At 46.1% G+C, this 26094-nt stretch overlaps 1 protein-coding gene across 2 annotated transcripts in view; it reads left to right on the top strand.

Annotated features, from left to right (window-relative positions):
* The first annotated feature begins 1114 nt into the window (after positions 1-1114).
* GOLM2 (golgi membrane protein 2) overlaps positions 1115-26094 on the top strand; it is a 50253-nt gene continuing 25273 nt past the window's right edge. Inside the window, exons 1-2 of one of the 2 annotated variants that reach the window (XM_066592979.1) lie at positions 1115-1534; positions 23897-23951. In XM_066592979.1, the coding sequence (XP_066449076.1) occupies positions 1208-1534; positions 23897-23951 (382 nt within the window). In that variant the 5' untranslated portion in view covers positions 1115-1207. The remainder of the gene's footprint in view (positions 1535-23896; positions 23952-26094) is intronic. The other variant, XM_066592978.1, reaches the window with a different exon arrangement.

The following is a 26094-nucleotide window of genomic DNA, read 5'->3' as shown; positions in this document are numbered from 1 at the left end:
GGATAGGTCATCAATACTAGCGCTTATTCATATGGTAGTTTTCAGCGTAAAAAAAATCTGACATGGATTTTTCACCTGTGGCAGATATCCTTGGAGATTTGGATCTCTATGTACGCAGGTGAGACCATTCGATAAGGATCCACATGCGGTAATCCTGATGCAGAATCCGTATCAAGAAACGATGTTCCTTTTTTTTATTAGCAACCTGGATTACAAATCTATGTATGAAAAAATTCCACTATAGCGCAGATTCCCAAACAAATGAATGGGGCGCAATTTTGATGTTGAATTAAAATCCCTGTGAAATGGTGCCACGCGCAAAAGGCCCAGGATTACACATCAAATCCGCAGCCCATTTATTTGGTAGCGAATTTCAAATCTGCATTGTGGAAAAAATGAAGTGACGTGTGTCTTCTTGGGACAGAATCTATGTTTGATTAGCCGTACATGGTTTAGCCTCATTGAACCTGGAGGTTCTGCAGCAGCTGTGATTGCAAATCCACAGCAGAGGTCCTATGCTCAACTTCGAATTTCCGCCAATGTGGCAGATCATAGTCTGCGATGTGTAAAAAAGGCTATTTTCCCCGCTGATAAATTTGAAAAAAAAAGAAAACTAAATAAAATTATATGTGTATGTATATGTGTGTATGTATGTGTGTATATATATATATATATATATATATATTTATAATAAAATTTCCAACATGTATTTCTACCGTCCATGGATACACAATTTTATTAAGACTGCCTACAACAGGAGGCAGCAATGCCGCATAGTACCCCACTAATAACTATTTCTACAACTTTTGCGGGCAATTGCCGTCCGTTTGCCCGCAAGAACTACCATACTCTGTACGTAGTACATAGCTAAATTGTTATATCCCCATGGTAACCGGATGTGCAAACCACGCCCCCCGGAGACAGGCAACGCGGCCATGACAACGAATGCGGAACTGTACTGCGCATGCGTACACCAATGATTCTTTTACCTCAACACTCATTAGTTCTCTTTCAATTCAACCCAACAATGTGGGCGGGGCCACAATACCCCGTTAAGCCAATCACCGCTGCCCTGAGGCTGGATGCTTATGTTCCTATTGGTGCATTGTGCTCGGTTCACGCGTTCACTGTCACAGCAGGTTTGGCAGCGGCGAAGAGGGGAGAAAGACGGTGTGAGAGCGGACAGGGCTAGGCCGAGAGGGCGAACATGGTGGGCTTCGGAGCCCCGCGACGTACGGGCCGGCTGCCGCCCTTTGTGTTAGTGACTTTGTTGGTGGTGATCGCTCTCCTGGCCTTTAACTACTGGAGTGTGTCCGCCCGGCAGGCCGCCCTGCAGGATGATCTGTCGGCGCTGCAGGAGCAGGTCCAGCGCACCGAAGTGGCCCGCAGTCGGCTGGAGAAGCGGCACTCTGAGCTGATGGTGCAGGCGGAGAGCAACCGGCGGCAGCTGGAGCAGCGACTGGGCGAGTACCAGAACATCGGGGACCGGCTGCAGGCCCGGGACGGGGAGGCCCAGCGCTGCGAGGCGGAGCGGGTGAGAGCCGAGGGGCTGCGGGCAGGCGGGGGTGTGACATCACTGGTCCCTTTGTGACGTCATCAGTTCAGCTCTAGTTTTCTGTTGTGACATTGTATCGTTCCAATTTACGTATTTAACCATTTAAGGGGTCGGCGGACGGCAAATTCCACCCCGCAGGGCAATGCCATCCTTGATGATGCGCTAAAGCTGCTCGCCCTCCTCCGGGCGCTGTATTAGCTCCTTACAGGGCTTCTTTTTTGTAAGGACGCAGCCAGAAAGCGTAAGGTGTCGCGGCGTAGTTTTTTACAGGAGGGAATTCCGTTCTTCTTATACTACACCAAGTGCGGTTGAACTTGGACGGCGTGAAAATTGATTGATTTATTTTCTTTTTTTGTTTTTTCCTTTTTTTTTTGTCTCTGACACGGATGTATTTTTTTTTCTTAAAAAGTAAAAAAAAAAAAACTAAACTGATGCCCTTGCGCATTCACAATGATGAGCGCCAAATGGATTCATGAGCCTTAGCGTCCGTTCATATTAACGTTCAGGCTCCATTGTTTAATTCTGTTACAGCGTGGGATGAAATGGCGCAGTTTTGTCCTGTAAGATGCTAGGTGATAATAGCCGGCCAATATGGCGCTTCCAGCACACGGACGGATGTCGGAGTGCGGTCTGTTGATCCGAGTCGCGCGTGAGAACATTGGGCGCAGCTTTTAAAATGCCCCGTGTGTAAGTAGCCTTGGGCCGCTCTCACGCATGCGGTCGCAGAACGTTCAGAACCACAGTGTTTTACCGCAGCGTTTTCGACCGCATTGTACAGCGGTTTTTAACACATCCCATCATTGTGATCAGGTGCGTGTAAAAAAAAAAAAAAAAAAGCGCTAAAGCTTACCAAGAATAAAGCAGGCAGCACTCGGAAATCGCGGTGTTAGAAATGCCGCTGTCGAATATTAGTCTGCGAGGCCCAATTGAAATCAATGGGAGCGTTTTACAGCGCACTGCGAACGCCGCTGTAAAAAGCGCCTGTGTGAGAGCGGCCTTAATCTGTATGGACGCGGCCGAGTGCCGCGACAGTCACGTTGTCCCTACCTACATCCGTTGCATTCGCTCCCCAGTTGTTCTCAGACAGATGCGATGCGTAGTTCATGTGGAGGTGCCCGTGGGTCATTATGTGTTCCTGTAGGTTCTTTGACTATCAGTCGGAGAGACAGATCGCACCTCTGTATAATCCCACCTCGTTACGTCCGTGTTGCCATCGGACAGAACCTGCGCCCGAAAATCTCCACTGTAAATAGTAGATGTTTTTTGCGCCTGGAGTGTTACAGGGCGGTCTGCGCTTGTATGTTTATCACTGGTCTCTATAATTCGGTCATGAGCGCGGCTTCCTGAATGTTGGGGTCTCCGCTTCTTTACCCCACTGATCTGTATGGGGTGCAATACATGTTAGATGGGTGTGGAGTGTTGTAGTTACACCGCTGTCGTGGGGGGCTGGGGTGAGAGCGGCCTGCGCCCCCTGTGGTTGAGGATCCGGGAAGAGAGCGGCCTGCACCCCCTTTGGTGGGAGGGGTGGCTAGGGGAGAGCGGCCTGCACCCCCTTTGGCAGTGGGGAGCTGTGGGGAGAGCAGCCTGCACCCCCTTTGGTGGGGAGGATGAGGGGGGAGAGCGGCCTGTACCCCTGTGTTAATAGAACAATATCCTATCAACGGCTACTTCTTGCACCAAGTTGTTATAGTCAGGCCGGCTCGCACCACCGTATCATAATACGCTGTGTAAACATTTGTAGCATTTTACTGGCGTGTAGTACTGCGTATTCCTGTGTATTGTCCCGCTTTCACTCGTGTCTGCCTGCGCCTATACAGAGTATTTTAGGCACGCTGTCCTGCACTGGCTTCCTGTTTTTCTTTTTCATGTCTCCTGGCGTTTTGAACGCACCCATAGAGAACAATAGCGCTCCTGCACGCGGAATTCGCAGTAAAATAGAATAGGCTGTGCTTTTTTAAAGGTGTGTACATATGCAATAAATATACGCAAGTGTGAGCGGAACTATGAAAATCCATTTACTTTCTTTGGCGCCATTTACATTGTACATTGCACACCTAATAAGCAATGCAAATCTGCTCCTGTGAGCTTTGGCCTTGCAGTCATGTCAGTCTTAGTGTTCCGTCTGTAGTGACTGCCGCTCTTGAGGACTGGGGTAAAGCAGTGAACAATAGGCATTGTATGGGGCGAGATTAGGATTGGGTTCCTTTATCTGTATTTACCTACAATCCACAGGGACAATGAGAGGGGTTATCTATGGTTATACAGGTGAGATAAGGACTATATAACTGTTATCACACCTGACACCCCCCCCCCCCCCCCCACACACACACACAATATGCACCCACCCATAATATACAACATGCACCCATGTATAAAACACACATGCACACTCAGCTGAACCAACGTGTATTCCCAATGTAGAGAGTACAGTTAAGGCCCATTTACACGTAACGATTATCCCTTAAAATGTTACAAACAAACTAAATTGAGCGATAATCGTTCAGCATGAAGCGAAAAAAATCGCTCACTTGTCATTCGTGGTTGTTTTAAGCTGACTTTTCAGTCAGTTTAAAAAAACCTTGTTGGCTCGCCGGCTTGTCGTTCCATGTAAACTCTCCCTGCTTCCCATAGGAGGTGAAGCGCTGGACGAGATGCCCACGATCCAGCAGCAAGTGCTGGCGACCTTAGCGGTGATGTTGGCGCTCCTGGAGTCGTTTAAACGACTGTCGGTCATTATTTTTGGTTAAATTGTTGCTGCCCCTACAGATAAGTTGGCGTCTACAGAACCGAACCGCTATCACGCCGGACACCCCCATATACAACATGCATCCATATATAATACACACACTTATCTGCTCTCCCTAAGGAGAAAAGATGGCGTTCCTGACCCACGTCACAGGCCTCTCGCTAGCAAAGTCAGACACTTACTGCACACTGATGAGGGACAAACACCCCGAAACATCTGTCTGTGTATAGATTCTGGCTTGGCTTTCAATTCCCAGTTATTGTTACAAGGCTTGTATAAAGAGTCTAGCATTGACTAGGTGGCACTGCAGAGGTATTGTTCCATCTCCCTTATTTGCATATTACCCAGAAGAACATGAATGGCCTTATAAGTCTCCTCACTCACCTCGTATATGCTCTCCCCAAGGAGAAACAATAGCATTCCTGACACACACACACTCACTGTTGGCCCATTTACACGTAACAATGGCTCAAAATTCCGTCAAACAAACTAATTTGAGTGATGGGGATAATGTGTGATTACTCAGGGTTCAACTGCTGCAACCACCAGGGATTACAAAAACAGCGCACCCAGACTCCTACGGTATTAGTGTACCTTGACTCCACCGGAAGCTACAGGTTTGACAGGAGGAACGCCCCTCTCACACCCCTAGCTCCAGATTGGCTGAATTCGTCAAGATACTTTAAGGTCCTTTAGCAGCCTGTGCATACAGTTCCTGACTGCAGCTTCCCTGCCAGTGGGTCTGTGCCTCCAGTTTAGTAGCCGCCGGTGAATGATTTCACCCTCCCTGCCCATTGTCACCAGGGGTCTGTGGACAGCACATAAGAGCCCGCTGCTGCACATTGAAGCAGGATGGCCGCTGGCGAAGCCACACTTACAGCTTGGGGGTTCCCTGCAGTGCCGACAGCTGAACAGCAAGGACTGCAGTCTGGGGTGTCCTCAGAGGCGACAGTCGCACAGGGGTGAACATCGGCGGCAGGAGTTTTCCACCCTTGGCGTCCAGCCAGTAACTACAGGCACACATTGGTGTACAGCGGGCACTACACTCCAGGGTCAGCTCTGAGCCCACAGCTGCACAGGGCTTAATTACAGGGACAGGTGAGTTCCAACAGCGGGGTCCGGCCACTGCCGACTGCCTCCTCCCATCACTGCACAGTGCCGAATGCACCCCGGGTTGTCCCCAGTGCTGCAAGCTACACAGTGATGTGTGGGGATGGCAGACGTAGAGATGTGGGATCCTGCCACAGCCAGACATGGGAGCACACATTTACAGCGCTGCCCTCCGGGGACAGCGGCCTGAATATACCCACTCCGGTCTCCAAGTAGACTTACTATGACGATGGTAAAGGACCTTCAAGAACATTGAGGAATGCAGCCAATCAGGAACTAGGGGTGTGGCAGGGGGCGTTGCCCTGTCAAACCCCTGGATTCCTGGTGGCGTCAAGACTGCTACTAGTGACTGGAGCAGCATGACTTAAAGACAAATATCCATACAGTTTTTGCCATCACCACGTTCTCAGGCAGAGGAGTTCCACAGTCTCACTGCTCTTACAGTAAAGAACCCTTTTCTATGTTGGTGATGAAACCTGCTTTCTTCTAAATGTAGCGGATGCCCTCTTGTTACCGTCTCAGTCCTGGGTATAAACAGATCATGGGAGAGACCCTTGTATTGTCCCCTCATGTATTTATACATAGTTATTTGGTCGCCTCTTAGCCGTCTTTTTTCCAGGGTAAATAATCCCAATTTTTGGCATTCTTTACTCCAGTTTAGTCTACAACCCACTAGTACCCCCAGGTCTTTTTCCATCTCACTTTTCCCTAGCTGTACCCCATTTAGTGTATATTGGTGACATCCATTTCTCCTGCCCATATGCATAACCTTACATTTATTAACATTGAACTTCATTTGCCATTTTTCTGCCCAAGCCCCCATCTTATCTAGGTCCTTTTGTAGCCGCACATTGTCCTCCGTTGTATTCATATAATTTTGTGTCATCTGCAAATATTGATACTTTACTCTGCAGTCCCTCTATCAGGTGGTTGATAAATATATTGAACAGAATGGGGCCCAATACTGAACCCTGTGGCCCCCACTAGCGACGGTGGCCCAATCAGAGTATGAACCATGTATTACCACCCTCAGCTTTCTATCTCTGAACCAATTCTTTACCCAGATACACACGTTTTCACCCAATCCGAGTTGCCTTATTTTATATATCAGCCTATAATGCGTCACTGTGTCAAATTTCCCTGTTGCCCCTTTCCCTCTAGTTAATGGGGGCGCTGTTTTCACGATCCCTGTGATTGAATATAGATCAGATTTTTGTGTTTAACATATTTTTATTTCTTGTTTTTTTTTTTTTTGTTTTTTTTAATACATGCGCCATTGTGCAGTTTTTGTTCGCCTTTCATTTGTCCAGTTTGTCTGCATAAAAATCATCGTCCGTTCGCTCACGCATCATTACGTGTAAACGCTCCGCACTCCGTGTATATATAGGAATGTGAAGGACTGAACAAGAAGACAACAATTCTCAGCGGTGATCTGCGGTGTAAACGCTCTGCATGAGTGCAAGCAACTAGTGGTGACGTCACCCGCTCCTGTAACGGGCATTATACCAGCCTGACGCCTCCTGATCTCAGTAATGCTCCTTTTACATGGAACGATGGTCATCTGAACGAGCGCTGACCTCACCGCTGAGCTCGTTAGCGCTCGTGCAGAGCGTTTAGATAGAAAGACTGATCGCTGGGTTCTCGCTCAGCGCTTCCCCCTTCTTTGCCAACTGAAAGTCAGTGATGGCGAACTGCGAATGAATAATGAGCGATTGTTTTGCATTTACACTGCACGATTATCGCTCAAGCGTTGTGTAAAGGCCCGTTTTACATGTAACAATTATCACTCAAAATTGGTTCGAATGAATCTGAGCGATAATCGTTCAGTGTGAATGTGAAAAAAATCTCACTTTTTAAGCTAATCTTTTAAAAAACCCTCGCTGGTTTGTCATTCCGTGTAAACGAAAGCGGACGAGAAGACCGCGAGTCGTCGGCAAGTCTTTCAGTTTGAATGCTCTGCGTGAGCGCCAACGACCTTAGCGGTGCCGTCAGCGCTCGATCAATTGTCCAAACGACTGTCGGCCCGAGTAAAAGAGCCTTTTAACATCACAGGCAGGATTACACTGCAAGGTAAACGCCTATATGTAAGGTAGCGCCACTCACAGAACATGCCTAGAACAGTCTCCCATACAAGTCAACGGGTCCCCTCCTGCCCATTGTGAGATGGGCCAGGAGGCTGCTGTAAAGCATCTCTCGATGCTGTTAAATGCAGCTTAGGTAAGATGGCCGCCCCCATAGTCGTGTACAGACAACAGAATAAATCTACAATTAAACAAAACTAATAGAAAACTGGGAAATGTTTCACTATCTGGTTTTAGTTCATCCCAAAAATGTTGGTGATAAAAAGCCAATGTTGGTGGCCAGAAAGCCATCGCTCCCGGTGCGGGGGCCGCGGCTCATACACAAGCTGCAAAGGGAACTTTGTAAGTTCTGTAACTCCAGCACATTATCCCCTCAGTGCCGGAGCCGTGAGGTCGGCGTGTCCGTCACTGCTTGATGGCAGTATGAATGGTATAAGAGGTTCCCCTTAAGTCTAATATACGGTTTTCTTGCAATTCTGGGTTTACAGTTCTGTAAAAGGTGGATTCTAGTATTGGCAAATGCATGTGAGACAAGGAATAATTAGCCAATTTCTCAGACTTCAAAATCTCTGCTTGCTGTCATTTATTAGGAGCTTTCACTGTCCAACAGGTAAAATTCCGTCCTGGTCACGTGATGAACACACGGGTGTACGGCTCGTAGAAGACAGCGGCGATCCACTTCTGATTAGTGGGAGACAGTGGCCAGCATGCTACTGTATACCCAACAGCGGGGTATGCCGGTGGTCCTCCTGATGAATACCGCTCTTGGTAGCAAAAGGCAGGATGTGAAGAAAGCTTTAAGGCGGGTTATCTCAAAATCTAAAGTTATCCCTTATCCACAATGGGGGTCTTGCCAGTGAGACCCCCACCAGTCCATTTCTCCCACTTCCCATCACTGTGGGGTTGCTTCTCCCAACCACAGTGATGTCAGACTGATTAGAGTGCTGGCCACAAACAAACTGCCACCCCTCCATTCATCTCAATGGGGCTGACAGAAGCCACCAAGTGCTTGCCTACATCTGGCACGTCGCTTCCTTCAATTTTCTCTCCGCTCCATCTATTCCGGGTCCTTGCATTCTGGAATCTGTAGTGTTTCCACCCAGAGATCTCTTTACAGAATACAATGAAGCAAACAGCTTTGTAATGTAGGCGCTCAGCCTTTCTGTCGGGGCGTCTGTCATAAAGCAGGTTCCTGGAGCAAAAAGCGGAGTTGTAAATGCAGCTCTGGGCTCTACTACACGCTACAGCTTGGGATCCTTGTAGGGTGATTGCATCAGTGTGTTAGAGCACAGAGATGCTGATATCTTATGCTGTAAACCCTTTTACAAAGTGATCGTGTACCCTGAGGGCAATGACACCCCACCGTACTGCAGAGCTGGTTGTGCATCCCGGCCCGAGGGCGGCTCTCTCCCAACCTGACCTTGAAAGCCTCATAGCTTTCTGCCGCTCAAGTCTAGGTCAGGAGGCCCACCGTCAGGCTGAGCCTTTTGTATAGTGTCACGGGCCTAATGTAAGGATATTTGTCACATTAGTGATTGCAATCCAGAACACACCTTGGGAATGAGTGATTCAGAAATATGGGACCGAGTGACGTCCCAATTCTCGTTAGTCCAAGTGAAGGCACCGATGACGTCATCAGCGGCTCGTTCACCCTCGGGCAGCCTGTTTAGACTGCATGGTTCTCGTTGAGAATCATTGTGTTCCTATGTGAAACACTGAACGATCAGTGATTAAACTGCCCGACAAGGGAACGGGCCGGCGCTGGTTTTTATGCCGGCTGGAACGAAATGACTAATCACAACCTCCCGAATCTTGCTCGTCTTTCAGTCGTTTGCGCGTGTTTAAAACGTATATCCTTCTCTGTTGCTCATTTGACCAATAATCGTTCCGTCTAAACGCACCGTAAGTCCCAGGTTTAGCCTCTTACAAAAGGGCCAGCGGTGTTATGTAACTGAAGAATACAACATCAGTGCCACTGCCAATCATGGAGGCTTTCCAGGACTTGGCATTGGACATGGGTGGATGTGATGGGTCACACTCCTCTGAAGTCCTGGCGGGTCTAGCAATGATGACAAGGCCTCGTTGGAAGTCGCTCACATCATTCCCACCCCGTCTTATATGGACTAACACTGGAACTGATCCATAGAAAACGTGTTACAGCCCTAATTTCCATACAGGGACCAGTGAGAGGGCTAGATGTCTCTAATAAAGAGGCGATTCAGTGTATCTGCTGTATACAGAAACATGCCAGATACTATAGAGTACACACTGTACTGTATACGGACTTCTGCTGATCAGTTCAGGGTGAGGGGGGGATTCGCATCTCCTTGTCTATATGAACCATTTCCTCCTGAGCCGGATGTGCCACCTGAAGACCCTTCACTGTAAGGCCCGGTCTGGTACGGGGACAGCTCTGCCCTACCGTTGGCTTAACCCTTTCCAATCCACTGTCTGACCTCCTGAAGACATTATGATTTAAAGCTGTACAGCTCTGATGTTAGAAGACATCTGTTGGGGTTCTCTTACTGTATATTGCCAGCCTCTCTGCTGTCAGAGCCTATCCAACATGTCACCTCATGCAGTACTGGCTTTAGCCAGCATATAGCACCGTTGTATAACAGCAGAAACAGAGTAAGCCCACTAGGAAAACAAACTGGATTGGGAAGGGTTAAATAGCTAAACTTTTACAGCAGTGTTTGTGCCAACGGGAGCTATAAAAGCAGACTGGGAGCTACCAGATGTAGGGCAGCGTTCAGTGACAGGTCTGTCATAAACCTTCTGCTGTATCTGAGGGTGGCGGTACATGGTGACAGACATGTTGATTATAGCCGCGTGGCACTTGTCGCCCATGCTGAACTACATACTCAGTGCTTCTCAGAATTATTTTAGGGCTTTTCTCGCGGTTTGTGCTCATTGGCAGTCTAGTAATATAACGATATAGCTCGGTGCTGCAGATCGTGGCGATGAAAGATTATTAATGGGAAGCTGGCATCGGCCATCAGCACCATAACGGTATGTTGATGGATTGTGGGGAGTTTCTTTTCATACGCAGTTCCCCGTTCCGGCAGTGTCAGCTGGTGAAGGCTCTGTGTGCGCTCCCATAGAGATGACTCTTCCTCAGAAGGCTATGTGCATGTTCTCATTCATCCTTAGGGAGGGGGGGGAAACACAGCCTTCTAAAGAGTCACACTGGTGTGTGCTGGGGGACGCCGCAGCAACGGTGAACAGGCGGAGTATGAAAAGGGGCTCCCTGCACTGCAGATCACTTAATCTAACTAAAGGCCCATTTACACGCAAAGATAATCGTTCAAAAGATAGGTTTCGAGTGATTGTTTTGCATAAACTGCTAATGGACACTAATGTCCATTAGCAGCTTATCACCTTCGTTTGCATGGAAATGAGCCCCCAGGACCTGTATGCAGAGAACAGCAGGTGGTCTGTTCTCTGCATTCAGCTCCTTTGTTCTGCTGCAGGGCTGCAAGCTGAATACAATGTAATCAGTGCTCCTTTGCATAAATTAGTACCATGGACAGCAAACACTGTATGCGGTCTGTGTTATCTTCTCTCTGGCTGAATGGTGGCTTTTATGCTCACCTAAAAATCATCGTTCGGCCGAAGAGTGAAAGATGGGAGCATTTACACACAACTATTATCACTCAAACGGTGGCTTTTGAGTGATAATCAATGCGTGTAAATGGCTTGTAAGTAAATAACTTAAGGCTTATTTACACGCAAAGACAATTTTTCAAATGATTGAAAGATTGACAGTTTTAGCGATCGTTTTGCATAAATTGCTAATGGACACTAATGTCCATTAGCAGTTTATAACCTTCATTTGTGTGTAAATGAGCCTCCAGCAGCTCTTTTCAAATCCCAGCATGTGGTCTGGACTTTGCACAATGGCTTTTGAGCGATAATTGTTGCGTGTAAACACTTCCATCTTTCACTCTTCGGCTAAACGGTGATGTTTAGGTGAGCATAAAATCCATCATTCAGCCGAAGGAAAATACCGTAGCAGGGACCCCGCACACTGTGTTCTCCACAGGAGCAGCTGATTACATTTGTATTTCGCTGACAGTCCCCTGGCAGCCCGTGCGAAAACGATGCAGCTGAGTGCAAAGTTCAGACCACCTGCTGGAATTTGCAAACAGCTGCTGGAGGCTTATTTACACGCAAATGACGCTGATAAAGTGCTAATAGACATTAGTGCCCATTAGTACTTTGTGTAAAATGATCCCTAGAAGTGTCACTCTTTCAATCGTTTGAAACATTGTCTTTGCATGTAAATGAGCCTTCAGATCCGCATTACTTCTCACAATAGTCTTATCTTTGCCTCTCTAAAAGTCTGTCTGTGGCGTAATAATCAACCATGTCATTTTCATCATCATGGTCTTCTGTGCATCGGATGTGGCAGGGTCGTAACCGGTTTTTAGCTAGTTTTGTCACTTGAAATGGCATTACAAGAGTGAATGTGGATAAACGTGTCCATCAGGCAGGTAGGGAAGAAGAAGAATTGTAGTCCAGGTTACAGCAGGATATTTAGCACTTCCTGAATAAACATGAAATTCCTTTTCTGCAGGCACATAATGGCTTGATACTATCAGCATTTCTTTTTCTTGCCGTCTCAATTAAACAAATAAGCCATTATATCATAGCCCGGAATAATGGTTAGTGCTCACAAGGAACAGCTATGTGCGCACACTCTTAAAGGGGTATTCCCACTAAGAACATTTATCAGCTACCCACCAGGTAGGTGATAAACACCCCCACATCCAAGAAGACAGACAGAATCAGATCAGATCACTAGGATCCTTTATGATCTGGTTATTGTGGAGCCTTCTAAAACCGATCCCGTGATACTTGTGTAAAAAGGGCCTGCAGGCCCCCCATACACACTACAGTCCAAAATCGTATATTTCAATGAGACAGAACACAGTCAGGTGGGGGCCTCCTGACTTTCTCCTGACAGATGATGTCTGACATGTTGACTCCTTTTCCCTTGTAACACCAATGAGCTTTTGCCCAACAGCTATTGAAGGAGTGTGAGCATCTTAAGGATAGAACGATAATCATTCGGTCTGAACGTAGCCAATGACTGAACGGCGAACGATAATCGTTAGCTTTCCTCTCGTCGTTCCTTTTCTGCAAGCATAAATATCATCGTTGGGTCGTTCACTTATCGTTCGGTCTAACCAGCGCTCGTTCCATCCCTCAGTCACTTATACGGCGAATGTGGAAGACTGAACGATTCTCGTTTGAATGAGGCAACGATGTATCTGCCCGTATCAACAGGCTGCGTGAGAGCAAACGAGATAGCGGTGACGTCAGTCGTTTGTTCAAATGAGAATCGGCTCATCTAAAAGGACCTTAAACTATACCACCGTTCTGTGTATGCAGCTCCTACTCAGACCAATCTGTCTCCATACCCCCCAACAGAAACTGTTCCTGAAAGAAGTAGCAGAGTCGCTGTGTGAATAGGTAATAGATCTGTGCGACACACCACAATACAAGAATATACACAGAGTAATGTAATGCATTTCCAACCAGCCATCATGGCCTAAAATCACATAAAACCTGGTTGTGTCGTGGGTGGTGATATTGTGGTGAAATGTCCTTCCTATGTAGGCTTGCGTCCCCTGAACAGTATCACAGTCCATCTACGCGAGCATTGGCTATTTGCTAACAGTCCCAGTCTGTTTTACATACCGCCCTTCAATACAACAGCCGCGTTGTTAAGATAGTGGTGTCCGTAATGGTGTGCACAACTAACTCTTTTGCTGAGGCCGGCCTCACCTACAGTATGTCGAGTGGGAGCACTTCTGTATCATGGTTCTCAGGAATCCTTGTTGCTATCCAGATGTCCCACTAGGTTGGTGACACATCGCTGACACACTCTGTTTTCACTCCAGGCTCTCTGGTCACTGTCCTCTCTCAGCAGCCATTCTCTGCACCTCTGTAGTCTCTGAACTTTCTTCCTGTCACGCAGCTCCCAAAACGTTCTATAGTACTTACATCATCTCATCAGAAAGTTCTCAGTGAGCATGCTCGGTATCATAGCATCATAATTTGGCGCAAGTGGCAATTTTGATGGAACTCTGTTTTCTTTTTTTTTTACCCTTTATGTTAACCCCTTACAGCTGAAACATGCAACAAGGTGGTGGTCAGCTTACCCATGTGCAGTTATACAATGTTATAAAGCAGTAATGGATATGTACCTTAAACATGTGCATAAAGGCTATTTCATATGGGCCTATGTAGGCATTTAAATGACTTACGGTTCACAGTGATTGGCGCTTGTACGCCCAAACCTTAATTTACATTTGCACGGGGCGACCGTCTGGTGCATAAGGCCCTGACAGGCATCCCAGCAGCTATCTCTCCTGAGGTTTTACACAGGAGTTATAGTCTGTCTGATAATGTAGGCAGAGCGGCCGGAGACCTTTCAGTCACCCACCTCTATTCACAGAAAACAGGAGGCGCTCATTAAGCGAGCTTGGCCTGCAAAATGCCCGATTTTTGTTATTTTTTTAAAAGGAGATAATCAAGGTGTCCGACATTGGTTTTCTCCCCTATTGACCTCTACTACGGTTTTCTCCCCTATTGACCTCTACTACGGTTTTCTCCCCTATTGACCTCTACTACGGCTTTCTCCCCTATTGACCTCTATTACGGCTTTCTCCCCTATTGACCTCTATTACGGCTTTCTCCCCTATTGACCTCTATTACGGCTTTCTCCCCTATTGACCTCTACTACGGCTTTCTCCCCTATTGACCTCTACTACGGCTTTCTCCCCTATTGACCTCTATTACGGCTTTCTCCCCTATTGACCTCTATTACGGCTTTCTCCCCTATTGACCTCTATTACGGCTTTCTCCCCTATTGACCTCTATTACGGCTTTCTCCCCTATTGACCTCTATTACGGCTTTCTCCCCTATTGACCTCTATTACGGCTTTCTCCCCTATTGACCTCTATTACGGCTTTCTCCCCTATTGACCTCTATTACGGCTTTCTCCCCTATTGACCTCTGTTACGGCTTTCTCCCCTATTGACCTCTGTTACGGCTTTCTCCCCTATTGACCTCTGTTACGGCTTTCTCCCCTATTGACCTCTGTTACGGCTTTCTCCCCTATTGACCTCTGTTACGGCTTTCTCCCCTATTGACCTCTGTTACGGCTTTCTCCCCTATTGACCTCTGTTACGGCTTTCTCCCCTATTGACCTCTGTTACGGCTTTCTCCCCTATTGACCTCTGTTACGGCTTTCTCCCCTATTGACCTCTGTTACGGCTTTCTCCCCTATTGACCTCTGTTACGGCTTTCTCCCCTATTGACCTCTGTTACGGCTTTCTCCCCTATTGACCTCTGTTACGGCTTTCTCCCCTATTGACCTCTGTTACGGCTTTCTCCCCTATTGACCTCTGTTACGGCTTTCTCCCCTATTGACCTCTGTTACGGCTTTCTCCCCTATTGACCTCTGTTACGGCTTTCTCCCCTATTGACCTCTGTTACGGCTTTCTCCCCTATTGACCTCTGTTACGGCTTTCTCCCCTATTGACCTCTGTTACGGCTTTCTCCCCTATTGACCTCTGTTACGGCTTTCTCCCCTATTGACCTCTGTTACGGCTTTCTCCCCTATTGACCTCTGTTACGGCTTTCTCCCCTATTGACCTCTGTTACGGCTTTCTCCCCTATTGACCTCTGTTACGGCTTTCTCCCCTATTGACCTCTGTTACGGCTTTCTCCCCTATTGACCTCTGTTACGGCTTTCTCCCCTATTGACCTCTGTTACGGCTTTCTCCCCTATTGACCTCTGTTACGGCTTTCTCCCCTATTGACCTCTGTTACGGCTTTCTCCCCTATTGACCTCTGTTACGGCTTTCTCCCCTATTGACCTCTGTTACGGCTTTCTCCCCTATTGACCTCTGTTACGGCTTTCTCCCCTATTGACCTCTGTTACGGCTTTCTCCCCTATTGACCTCTGTTACGGCTTTCTCCCCTATTGACCTCTGTTACGGCTTTCTCCCCTATTGACCTCTGTTACGGCTTTCTCCCCTATTGACCTCTGTTACGGCTTTCTCCCCTATTGACCTCTGTTACGGCTTTCTCCCCTATTGACCTCTGTTACGGCTTTCTCCCCTATTGACCTCTGTTACGGCTTTCTCCCCTATTGACCTCTGTTACGGCTTTCTCCCCTATTGACCTCTGTTACGGCTTTCTCCCCTATTGACCTCTGTTACGGCTTTCTCCCCTATTGACCTCTGTTACGGCTTTCTCCCCTATTGACCTCTGTTACGGCTTTCTCCCCTATTGACCTCTGTTACGGCTTTCTCCCCTATTGACCTCTGTTACGGCTTTCTCCCCTATTGACCTCTGTTACGGCTTTCTCCCCTATTGACCTCTGTTACGGCTTTCTCCCCTATTGACCTCTGTTACGGCTTTCTCCCCTATTGACCTCTGTTACGGCTTTCTCCCCTATTGACCTCTGTTACGGCTTTCTCCCCTATTGACCTCTGTTACGGCTTTCTCCCCTATTGACCTCTGTTACGGCTTTCTCCCCTATTGACCTCTGTTACGGCTTTCTCCCCTATTGACCTCTGTTACGGCTTTCTCCCCTATTGACCTCTGTTACGGCTTTCTCCCCTATTGACCTCTGTTACGGCTTTCTCCCCTATTGACCTCTGTTACGGCTTTCTCCCCTATTGACCTCTGTTACGGCTTTCTCCCCTATTGACCTCTGTTACGGCTTTCTCCCCTATTGACCTCTGTTACGGCTTTCTCCCCTATTGACCTCTACAATAAGGAGTCAGGAAGAGCTGGCTGGGAATCTCATTTATGGCCAGCTTTAGAAGCGGTTGTCCATAGCGGACAGTTCTGCTAATCTTTGGCACTACCTTCATTTATAAGTTACTACATATATCAGAGCTGTTAATAACCTGCTGAATAGTGGCTCATATTTTACATATTGACGGGTCATTTACCACTCGCCCACGGTGCAAAGTCTATTGCTGCTGTGCAACAGGGAAAGGCAATTTGTTTTTTCGTGAAATAAAGGTCAATACATCACTATGACAAATGCATCTGCAGCGCCTGCAGCTCTGACAAATGCTGGAAAGGCAAAAATGAAACCACATATATTGTCTCCCTGGATTCCTCTAATGTAGTCCCTGATATTATACAATAGTACTGGAACCGTTCTTCACATTCTAGTGGACTTGTCTGTAACGGGAAGGTAATCACAGGTGTATCGATTTAAGCAGTTACCAGGTCCTGTGTGAGACCAGGCAGATCTCCAAAGATCCCCAGGACCATGGAATATAAGGCTTTCGGGACCAAATTCTGCCCGTAGACTATATAGAGGGGAGAATGGGGGGTGTTGCGTGCAGGTGTTCTTCTCTGCCGGCCCTTCGGTCCACCAGTTCCGTTTTCAGCCATCCGAGATAGCCGACGAAACCTTCAGGCTACTTAGTCCCCGCAGTGCATTTCCAGCATTAGACTACCAATGCGCTGTACCTGCTCTCTGATTCGCCACAGTTGCTCATGTGATCAGCACTGGCCAATCAGAAACCCCGGCAAAAGAGCGCTATATATAGTATAATTGTCTAATAATTCGGTGCTGCTTCTGCATTTTTTTTTTTAAAGATTACAAGTCTATTATACTATGTCCTTGGTGGTGGTAAAGAATCCCTCCCGCTGGCGGTATGCCTGGGGTCATGTGGCTGTAGCGGGGAGCGCTGCATGCTGTGTTTACACCCCTCCCAAGAGCAGGTTTTCCTTCCTTTATGATATTAATGCATAAATCAATAGTTCATGATTTACAGCTGATCCAGGAGAAAACCGTCTTCTCATCCGTAATCTCTCTTCTCCCAGCTGTACAGTAAGAAGATTGAGGGGTTTGTAGATTTGCTTCTCCTTGCAGTTTTCCTGCTTATTTCTTAGCACAAGTTAATATACTTGATAACTTACTAACTTGTTGCCAAGTCCAAAGCCGGCGTGCTCTTATCTGCGACGGACAGTGATTGTTTCCATAGTGTATGTAGTCAGCGATGTGCCCCCACCACCGCCAGGATCCTAGAGGTCGGACTCCATCGGTGTTCAAGGGTTTGCCTCCCGACAGGCTTTACCCGTAATCCCCCAAGTCCAGCTGCCACTCATCCTGAAGTGTGGGGCATTGGAGGACATGTGGGTGCACTTCAATGGTATCGCCAGAGTCCCGTCAAGGCCTAATTTCCTGTAAATGACTGTATAAAAGATCTGTACCAATTGGCAGTGGATTACGGGCGGCTCAAAGAACCCACGTTCTGTATGAAGGAAAACCATTCAGTATGGTGGTTGTAGATCCGTACTTGTACCTTACACTCCTCACCGTTAAGACGGTTAATTGATTAAGGCCAATTTACACGCAAAGATAATTTGAAAGATTGAAAGATTTTGCGATGTATTTGCATGAAGTGTTAATGGCCATTAACATGTTATCCTCTTCATTTTCATGTGAAAGGGCCTCCAGGAGCTGTTTGCAGAGCCCAGCCTGTGATTAATCACACGCCCAGCTGTGCACACTGCTGCATTGTTTTCTTCATGGCTGCTGGCAGGTTACAATGTAATCTTCCGTCTCCTGTGGAGATAACCGTGTACGGTCTATTTAGAGATACTTTTTCTCTCACTAGCTGAACGATGGATTTTAAGTTCACCTTAAAATCATCGTTCAACCGAAAAGTGCACAATGCCCGCGTTTACATGTAACGATTACACAGGTCTGCAAAAAAAACTTTTTTAAAAATTGTTTTGATTTTGTTAAATCGTCTTTATGTAGTTTTTTGCACAGATTTCAAAAATGACATGGGTTTTTTTCTATCACGTAAGGCTTGCCTACAAAATAAAGTTGAAGTATTTGGAAAAAATACAAAAAACGGAATTTTTTTTATTTGTTTTTATTTTAACATGAAGTAAAAGCAAAAAAGCCCACAATACCTAGCTAAAATAAGCATAATAGTGATACACATGTGTTGCAAAGTTATTATAAGTCTTTGTAAAAACCTTTTCTTTTTCCATCAAAGCTTCTTTTGGTACTTTTTCTGCTGTGTTCTTGTGAATTTTCCCTTTTTAACATCCAACAGTAGTCTGCCATCATGTTGACATTCCATCAACCTTGGTATCTGCGCTCCATTTCTTTTAGATCTTGATGGAAACGTTCTCCTTGTTCCTCACTTACAGCCCCAAGATTTTCTGGAAAGTAGTCCAGATGTGAGTGAAGGAAATGGACTTTGACACTCATGTTGCAGCCCAAGATTTTGTAGTTTTGTAACAATTCAGAAGCCAAAGTTTTGTAGTTTGGGTCTTTTTTATTTCCAAGAAAGCCTGTTACAACAAGTTTAAATGAATTCCAGGCATTTTTTTCTTCCATTTCCATTTTAGTGACAAAGATTTCATCTTTTAAAAGTTTTCTTATGTCAGACCCAACAAAGACTCCCTCTTTCACTTAGCATCTGATAGACCAGGCAACTGTTCACAAAGATACCTGAAACACTCTCCTTCTTTGTGTAATGCTTTCACAAACTGTTTCATTAGTCCCAATTTGATATGAAGTGGTGGAAGTAAGATCTTTTTAGGATCCACTAAACTTTGTCTTTCAACATTTTTAACTCCAGGAATAAGAGTCTTTCTGATTGGCCAGGTCTGCTTGACATAGTGTTGTTTCCTGTCACGGCTATCCCATTCACAGAGGAAACATGGAAACTTTGTGTAACCACTTTGTTGACCTAGTAACATGGAAATAACTTTCAAATCCCCACAAATGGTCCATTTATGGTCAGAGTAGCTGAGCTTATTAAGAACAAACCCAAGATTTTCGTAGCATTCTTTCAGATGGACTGAGTGTCCAACAGGCACAGAAGCATATTGGTTACCATTGTGAAGAAGTACGGCTTTCAAACTCCTTTTTGACGAATCTATGAAAAGTCTCCATTCCTCTGGGTCATACGTTATGTTGAACATTTCCATGATTCCAGGTACATTGTTGCAGAAAACTAGTTCACCCTCTTGTGTTAAAAAAGGGACAAATTCCTTTTCTCTAAGTCGGTACCATGAAAATGAAACACCGGAGGCTAACATATGTCTTTCTTTAAGTCTAGACCCTAACACTTCCGCTGAATCCTTTGGTAGGCCCAGATCTCATACTAAATCGTTCAGTTCATGGTCATTGGTGCCTGGATCATAGCTGTCATCATTATCGCTGCTACTATGTGACATTTGGTCTAAATCGTCTAAAATATTGTCCAGGGTATCTGGAGGTGAAGGAATAGGCAAGTCAGGTCCATGAGGAACAGGGCGAATAGCCGAACGTATGTTGGTTGGGCATGAAATGTCCTTCCTGTTTTTTTAAATTGAAACCTTGCACTGAACAAGAACAAAAATAACAGTCATCACTGTGATTTTTAGGCTCTCTCCAAACCATGGGTACTCCAAAACGAAATTATTTCTTCTTACCTTGAAACCATTGTCTCAGTTCTTCAACACACACAGAACACACTATATGGGGAGCCCAAGATTTATCATGGTCCCCTAATTTCATACCAAAATATGCAAAATACACCTTCTGAACAAAATTAGAAATGTTCCTTTGTTGCTTCTTGATGATATAAGTCCCACAAATATAACAGAAACAGTTAGGAGAGTTGACACATCTCCTACCGTGTTTCCCCGAAAGTAAGACAGTGTCTTACTTTCTTTTTATCCCCAAAAGCCCCACTATGTCTTACTTTCGGGGTATGTCTTATAATAAAAAAAATCATTACTCACCTCCCCCGGCGTTCTGTTGCGCTCCGGCAGGATTTCGCTCGCTCCTCGTCCCCGGCGCAGCATTGCTTTCTGAATGCGGGGCTTGAAATCCCCGCCTCCAGAAAGCTAATACACACGCCGTCAGCCAGTTACAGAATGGCTGTGATTGGCTGAAGGCGCACGTGGCTTCAGCCAATCACACTATTCAATGACATCATTGAATGGGTGTGATTGGCTGAAGCCACGTGCGCCTTCAGCCAATCACAGCCATTCAATGATGTCATTGAATAGTGTGATTGGCTGAAGCCCCGTGCGCCTTCAGCCAATCACAGCCATTCTGTAACTGGCTGACGGCGTGTGTATTAGCTTTCTGGAGGCGGGGATTTCAAGCCCCCGCATTCAGAAAGCAATGCTGCTCCGGGGACGAGGAGCGAGCGACATCCTGCCGGAGCGCAACAGAACGCCGGGGGAGTTGAGTAATGATTTTTTTTTTTCTACGGTATGTCTTACTTTCGGGGTACGGCTTACATTGGCCGACCCCCCCTGACACCCCCGATACGTCTTACAATCGGGGGTGTCTTACTATCGGGGAAACACGGTAGTAGCCATTTCTTATAAATACCGTACTGTTTGATGCGTACCCCACAGTGGCTGGCTCCACACTGAGTCACTGACTGCAGTCAAGGTCACGCCTAGCAGACAGTTTAGATTCGTTGTCGTACGTGTACTGAACCTGAAAAACCCTGAAAATAAGAAAATTTCAGGTGAAATTTGTGACTTATCTTGGGGTGATGGAATTTTTTCACTATTTTTACCGTAATCAGCACAAAAAATACTGTTAAACCCACTAATTAAATATGCTACAATTTTTTTTTCATCGCAGACCTGTGTTATCGCTCATTTTCGGTCGTTTGAATGAATTTTGAGCAATAATCATTACGTGTAATTGGGCCTTTAGAGTAAAATAGATATAGTAACATAGGTTCTTGCGTGGGGTAATTGACAGTTGAATGAGCGCTCCTTGCTGATAATTGCCCAGTGTAAACCTGACAAGCAGTGAAATGATAATTCGTTTTGTTTATCACACCTTTTAGGTAGACCTAATAATTATTTGCCAGCAGCGCGTTCTCTCATGTAGGGGATGTGTTCCGCACAATGGAAACGAACAGGTGCAATAACTATCATAAATTATGAGCGACCGTTCATGCAGCTGTTCGTTTCCCGCCAATTGCCTGGGGTAAAGGGTATTTAAATAAGTCCGGATAGACTTGCTACAATGTTGATTGGCAGTTGGGATGAACAATTCCTCTTGCCGTGGACACTAAATCGGAAGAAGACTGAACGAGCACACTGGGCAAAGCTTTACTTTCCAACAAGGCCAACATGTGAGACAACGTTTCAGTAGTAAAGTCCTAAGTCTGTGTCTTTTCAGAAGAGGCTTATTTACTAATACTGGCTTCTTGCAGGGCGGAATCTTGCGGTTTGGCTACAGTGAAAAACTGCGAAATTTCCACCAGGAAAGTGCTGCAAAACCCGCGGCATTTAGCCGCGGGTTGTGGAGCGGCTTGGCCGCATGCTTTTCTGCTTCCATAGAGAGCAGCGCGGCTGCAACGGAAAAAAAAAATAGACCTACTGCGGACGGGGAATCCGCGCCGCAGCGCCAGCTTTGCCACAACGGATTGGCCGTCCCTATGGACGAGATTTTTGACAAATCTCGTCCACATGGCTGGTCAATGCTGGGATTAGTGGCCGCAGGCGGACTTGCTGCAGCGAAATTTCACATGGAATTTCCATGGCAAATCTGCCCTATGTGAACCCAGCCTCATGTCCACTCAAAAAATACAATCCGCGCAGAATCTGCCGCGGATTTGCTTTAAATGGCATTTTTTTGCATGCAGATATCCGCACACAATACTATCAATGTGAAATCAATGTTGCCGATCCGCGCGGATTCCGCCGCAAATGGAGCATGCTGCGTTTTTTCTCCCGCGCATGAAAAACGCAATTCTTTTAAAATGCCATCCGCGGGTGCAAAAATCAATTTAATGGACCCGCAGATGGCCAATGATTCCCTATGGGCAAAATCCGCTACGGAATCCGAAATTCCATTTACCCAGTGGACATGAGGCCTAAAGGTTAGACCATGCAGACCTGGGCTGGGCTGACACTGACGTGCGCCACCTGGGAGCATAGGGCAAGTACGCAATGACATATACATGCTGCGTGCCGCCAATACCCCTATACTATATCTTGGCATGTATGTGAGCGTAATACTTGCCAAGATAGTGCATGCTGCTTTTTTACAATACACACGTGAAAAAAAAAAAAGCAGGTGTGAGTGTCGTGGTACAAATCAATGGGCTGTTGGCATTGTGTGTTGTGCACAGACAAACAGCTCACACAACACACAATGACAGTACACCCCTGTGAGACTGGCCTTAGATTGCTCAGTCTTAATTGCAAACTCAATCATTGGCTGCAGAATTAACAAATGATTGTTGGCGATGGCAGGCTATAGTCTTGGGAAGATGAAATCTGGCCTGTTGGAAAACTTTAGGCGACCAAGGCTGAAATTACATTTGTGCAGTATGACCACTCAAATCCAGCCAATCGTGCCATACTATAGAAACCTGATGAAAGTGGTGCAAAATAAAGAAATAAGCTTCTACTTGCCTTTTTCTATCCCCCTGCCCCCCCTCCAAACCTGGAAGAGGCTGGTAGTGGTCAGATGCCATTCATTGTGCACATGACCGCTACCAGCTTCTTTTGGGTTCGGCATGAAGGTGAACAGGACTCTAGCTCTGGACAGGGGCACACTTTTTTAAGAGGTGGGTATAGGCATGTTTCTTTTACTATAAGGGTCTGTTCACATCAGCATCAGATGTTCAGTTTTGAGCCTCCGTCACTGATTTCCCGTAAAATGCAGGATGACGTCACGCTACACGCAGCACAGTTTTCTCCTGTAAAATGCCGGTTGGTCAGAATCCAAATGGACCCCATTATAATCAGTGGGGTCTGTTCGGTTCTGTCACATGACCGTTCCATTCGGACAGTTGGTCCTGTTCTTCTGTTTCCATTACTGAGCAGAGAAACGGAACCCAAAGCTCTAGTTTTAACGAACCGTAAGTTGGCCATACATTCGAGACAAGTTTTACTTGCGCTTGTAGACTTGTTCTTACAAATGTTATATCCTAGTGATGGGCTGGGAATGTTGTATACCATGTCAGCCATTGATAAAGGATAAATGTAAGGTCCAGGTGTGCCGGAGGAAGAACCACTGTTTTAGAGGCTTCATACTTCTTTTTCATGAACATCATGGGTCATTTGGATAGGGCTCAACATAACGAGATGATCCCTTTAAACTCCTAATTTTAGTGGTATTGTGTTTTTCGAGCAGCTAATATTTAGCTCTTGATGGTGAGATCTTGGCTTGCCTACAGTCGCACAGTCTTGGCTCTCTGCCGTACTTGACATGCACCGACTGGATGTACACAATTGGCAGTAATGAGCCTTTGTGTGTTTCCATGTCTCACATTTAACAAGAGAATTAATTTGTGAGTTCCGGCCATCCAGACAATTGTGGCGGCACGGAACCAGTCTGACTGTATAAATATTTGTCTGTTTTGTAGGAGAAGCTGCTGGCCAACGTGTCCCTCCAGATGGCAGACATCACTCGTCTGAAGGGTAAGAGATGCCTGCGCGCCCTGGCACCGCCGTGCGAATGTCTTGTCTCGCAGTATATTGTGGGTTTACAGGACGGTGACACGTTGCACATTTCATTGTATCCCATCTGAAGCATATATGCAGCTGAGGTTTTACTTGTGTCGCCGCCTAATCCCGCATTCAGATGAAAGGTTATATTTCTGTTACGTGTGCCACAATGAGGTGGACACTTTGGACAATGTCTTTGTTATGAGGCCGCTGGGAAACGAGCTGGACACAAGGTATCCAAATGCGGGAAATCTAGGGGACCAGCTGTAATTTGCACATGAACTTTTGTAGAAGTGCTTAATTCTTCTGCAGCTCCTCCGCAGGAGAAAATGAAGTATTACATGGCGGCCATTGACATTTATGATGGGTTTGGAAGGCAAAATGGGTGATGCAAACCCGTGATACAAGATGGGACTAGTATATAGTGTAAAGGCCGAGAGAAATAAGTAGGCACTAGATGTGAGATGGTGTGGGGGTGATGCCAACCAGATTAACGCTCCAATGAGGAGGTGTGAGTAGAACTGGACGTAATGACCCTTTAACACAGGCCAGTAGTCGCTTAAGCGAGTCCATGAATGCTGTCGTCACCCCTAAGATCTTCAGCGCTCCTGCAGAGCGTTTAGACTAAAAAACATCGCTAAATTCTCGCTAAGTGCTTCACATTCTATATGAAGCGTTGAGCCGGGAGCGTTTACACGCAACGAGACCCCCTGTTAGAGTAGAAAGTCAGTGATAAACAACAAATGGTGAGCATTTTTTAAAGTTTATTTTTCTCACATTCACACTGAACGATTATCGCTCAAATTCATTCATTTGAACAAATTTCGAGCGATCGTTGTTATGTGTAAATGGGCCATAATGAGTAACAGAAAACTGGTGACCTGGCGCAGCATTCCAAAAGGGACTAGAGGATGAGAGGGATTGATGGCCAACTTTTCCTTTATTGTGTTCCATAAAAATAACTAATGTGATCTCTAAAGGCTTAAAATAAACACGAGGATAGAAGTGATGACTGATGGGATAAAATAGTATCCCATAACCTAATAATATCAAATAATGACCCAGAACGTAGGCAGAGCTCTGTGTCATCCGGTAATGACACATTGAGTTCTTAGAGGCTCATTATAAGGAGATAAAACCTGCCCATAAAAAGTATACTACGAACAATATAACAAGCAATATACATATATTGGACGGAGGCCAATAACCATAAAGTGATAAAACTATGTTAATTATAACGTAAAGGTAACATAAAGATGCAATGAATTTTAAGGAGTCTCCATTCCACATTCCTACATACATGTTCAGATGCACTTTTCCCTTTTTTCGTTTATTCCCCTATCTTCTTGCTTTCCCTCTTCTTCTTCTCCTTTCTTGTCCACCTTTTGCCAAACTCTTATTGTAGTACTATCCCAGCTAAATTGGAAAAGGGGCTCTATGCCCCAAAACGTGTCTTCCTGCTGGCCTTTGATATAAAATAAAGGAGAGGTTGGATGTCCTTTCCTACTCGTCCTTTGGCCATCTTTGGACAGTTGTGCCGTGCCACTCGTTCTTGTTTGCAATGTATGGGAAAGTCCTCCAAAGTGAGATGCAAACTTTTAAGCCTGTCTGTACTATGGCTAAATTATTGGAGGTCCTAAACTATATAGGACCTACCCCATTGGTAGGAAAGGGATGCAAGTATTTTTTTGTTGCACCATGTCTGCATCAATGTCGGTGTATCTTGCTAGCCTCATTAATGATGACCATAGAGAGTATAAAACTGGTCAGCTGAATGAGCGCCATCATTCCCATAAATGTGCACGATCGAATTGGTGAGCATGCCTGTTTACTGCAGGGTATAAAGGCACCCCATACACAAACGGCATCAGAGCCTACTGATTTCAGAGGGATCGGACTACTTCTGGCTTTACCCTGACAAATGATGTTGGAGGAGAGGAGGATGAGGGATGTTGACTTTCAACACTCTGTTCTCCTTGGAGATAAGCTGGCGCTGGAGCTGTCTGGCTGCAGCCTCCATCATCAAAAACGCACGATTGCTCAGCCAATCCGAGCTTTCATGTGCATTGTTGGAAGTCGGTGAGAAGCATTTGCCAGTCAGCTTTTGAAGGGCTAT

Source organism: Eleutherodactylus coqui, chromosome 2, assembly GCF_035609145.1.
Source record: "Eleutherodactylus coqui strain aEleCoq1 chromosome 2, aEleCoq1.hap1, whole genome shotgun sequence".
Taxonomy (NCBI): Eukaryota; Metazoa; Chordata; class Amphibia; order Anura; family Eleutherodactylidae; genus Eleutherodactylus; species Eleutherodactylus coqui.
The sequence above is the reverse complement of the archived record's forward strand: the minus strand, read 5'-3'. Positions and strand labels throughout refer to the sequence as shown.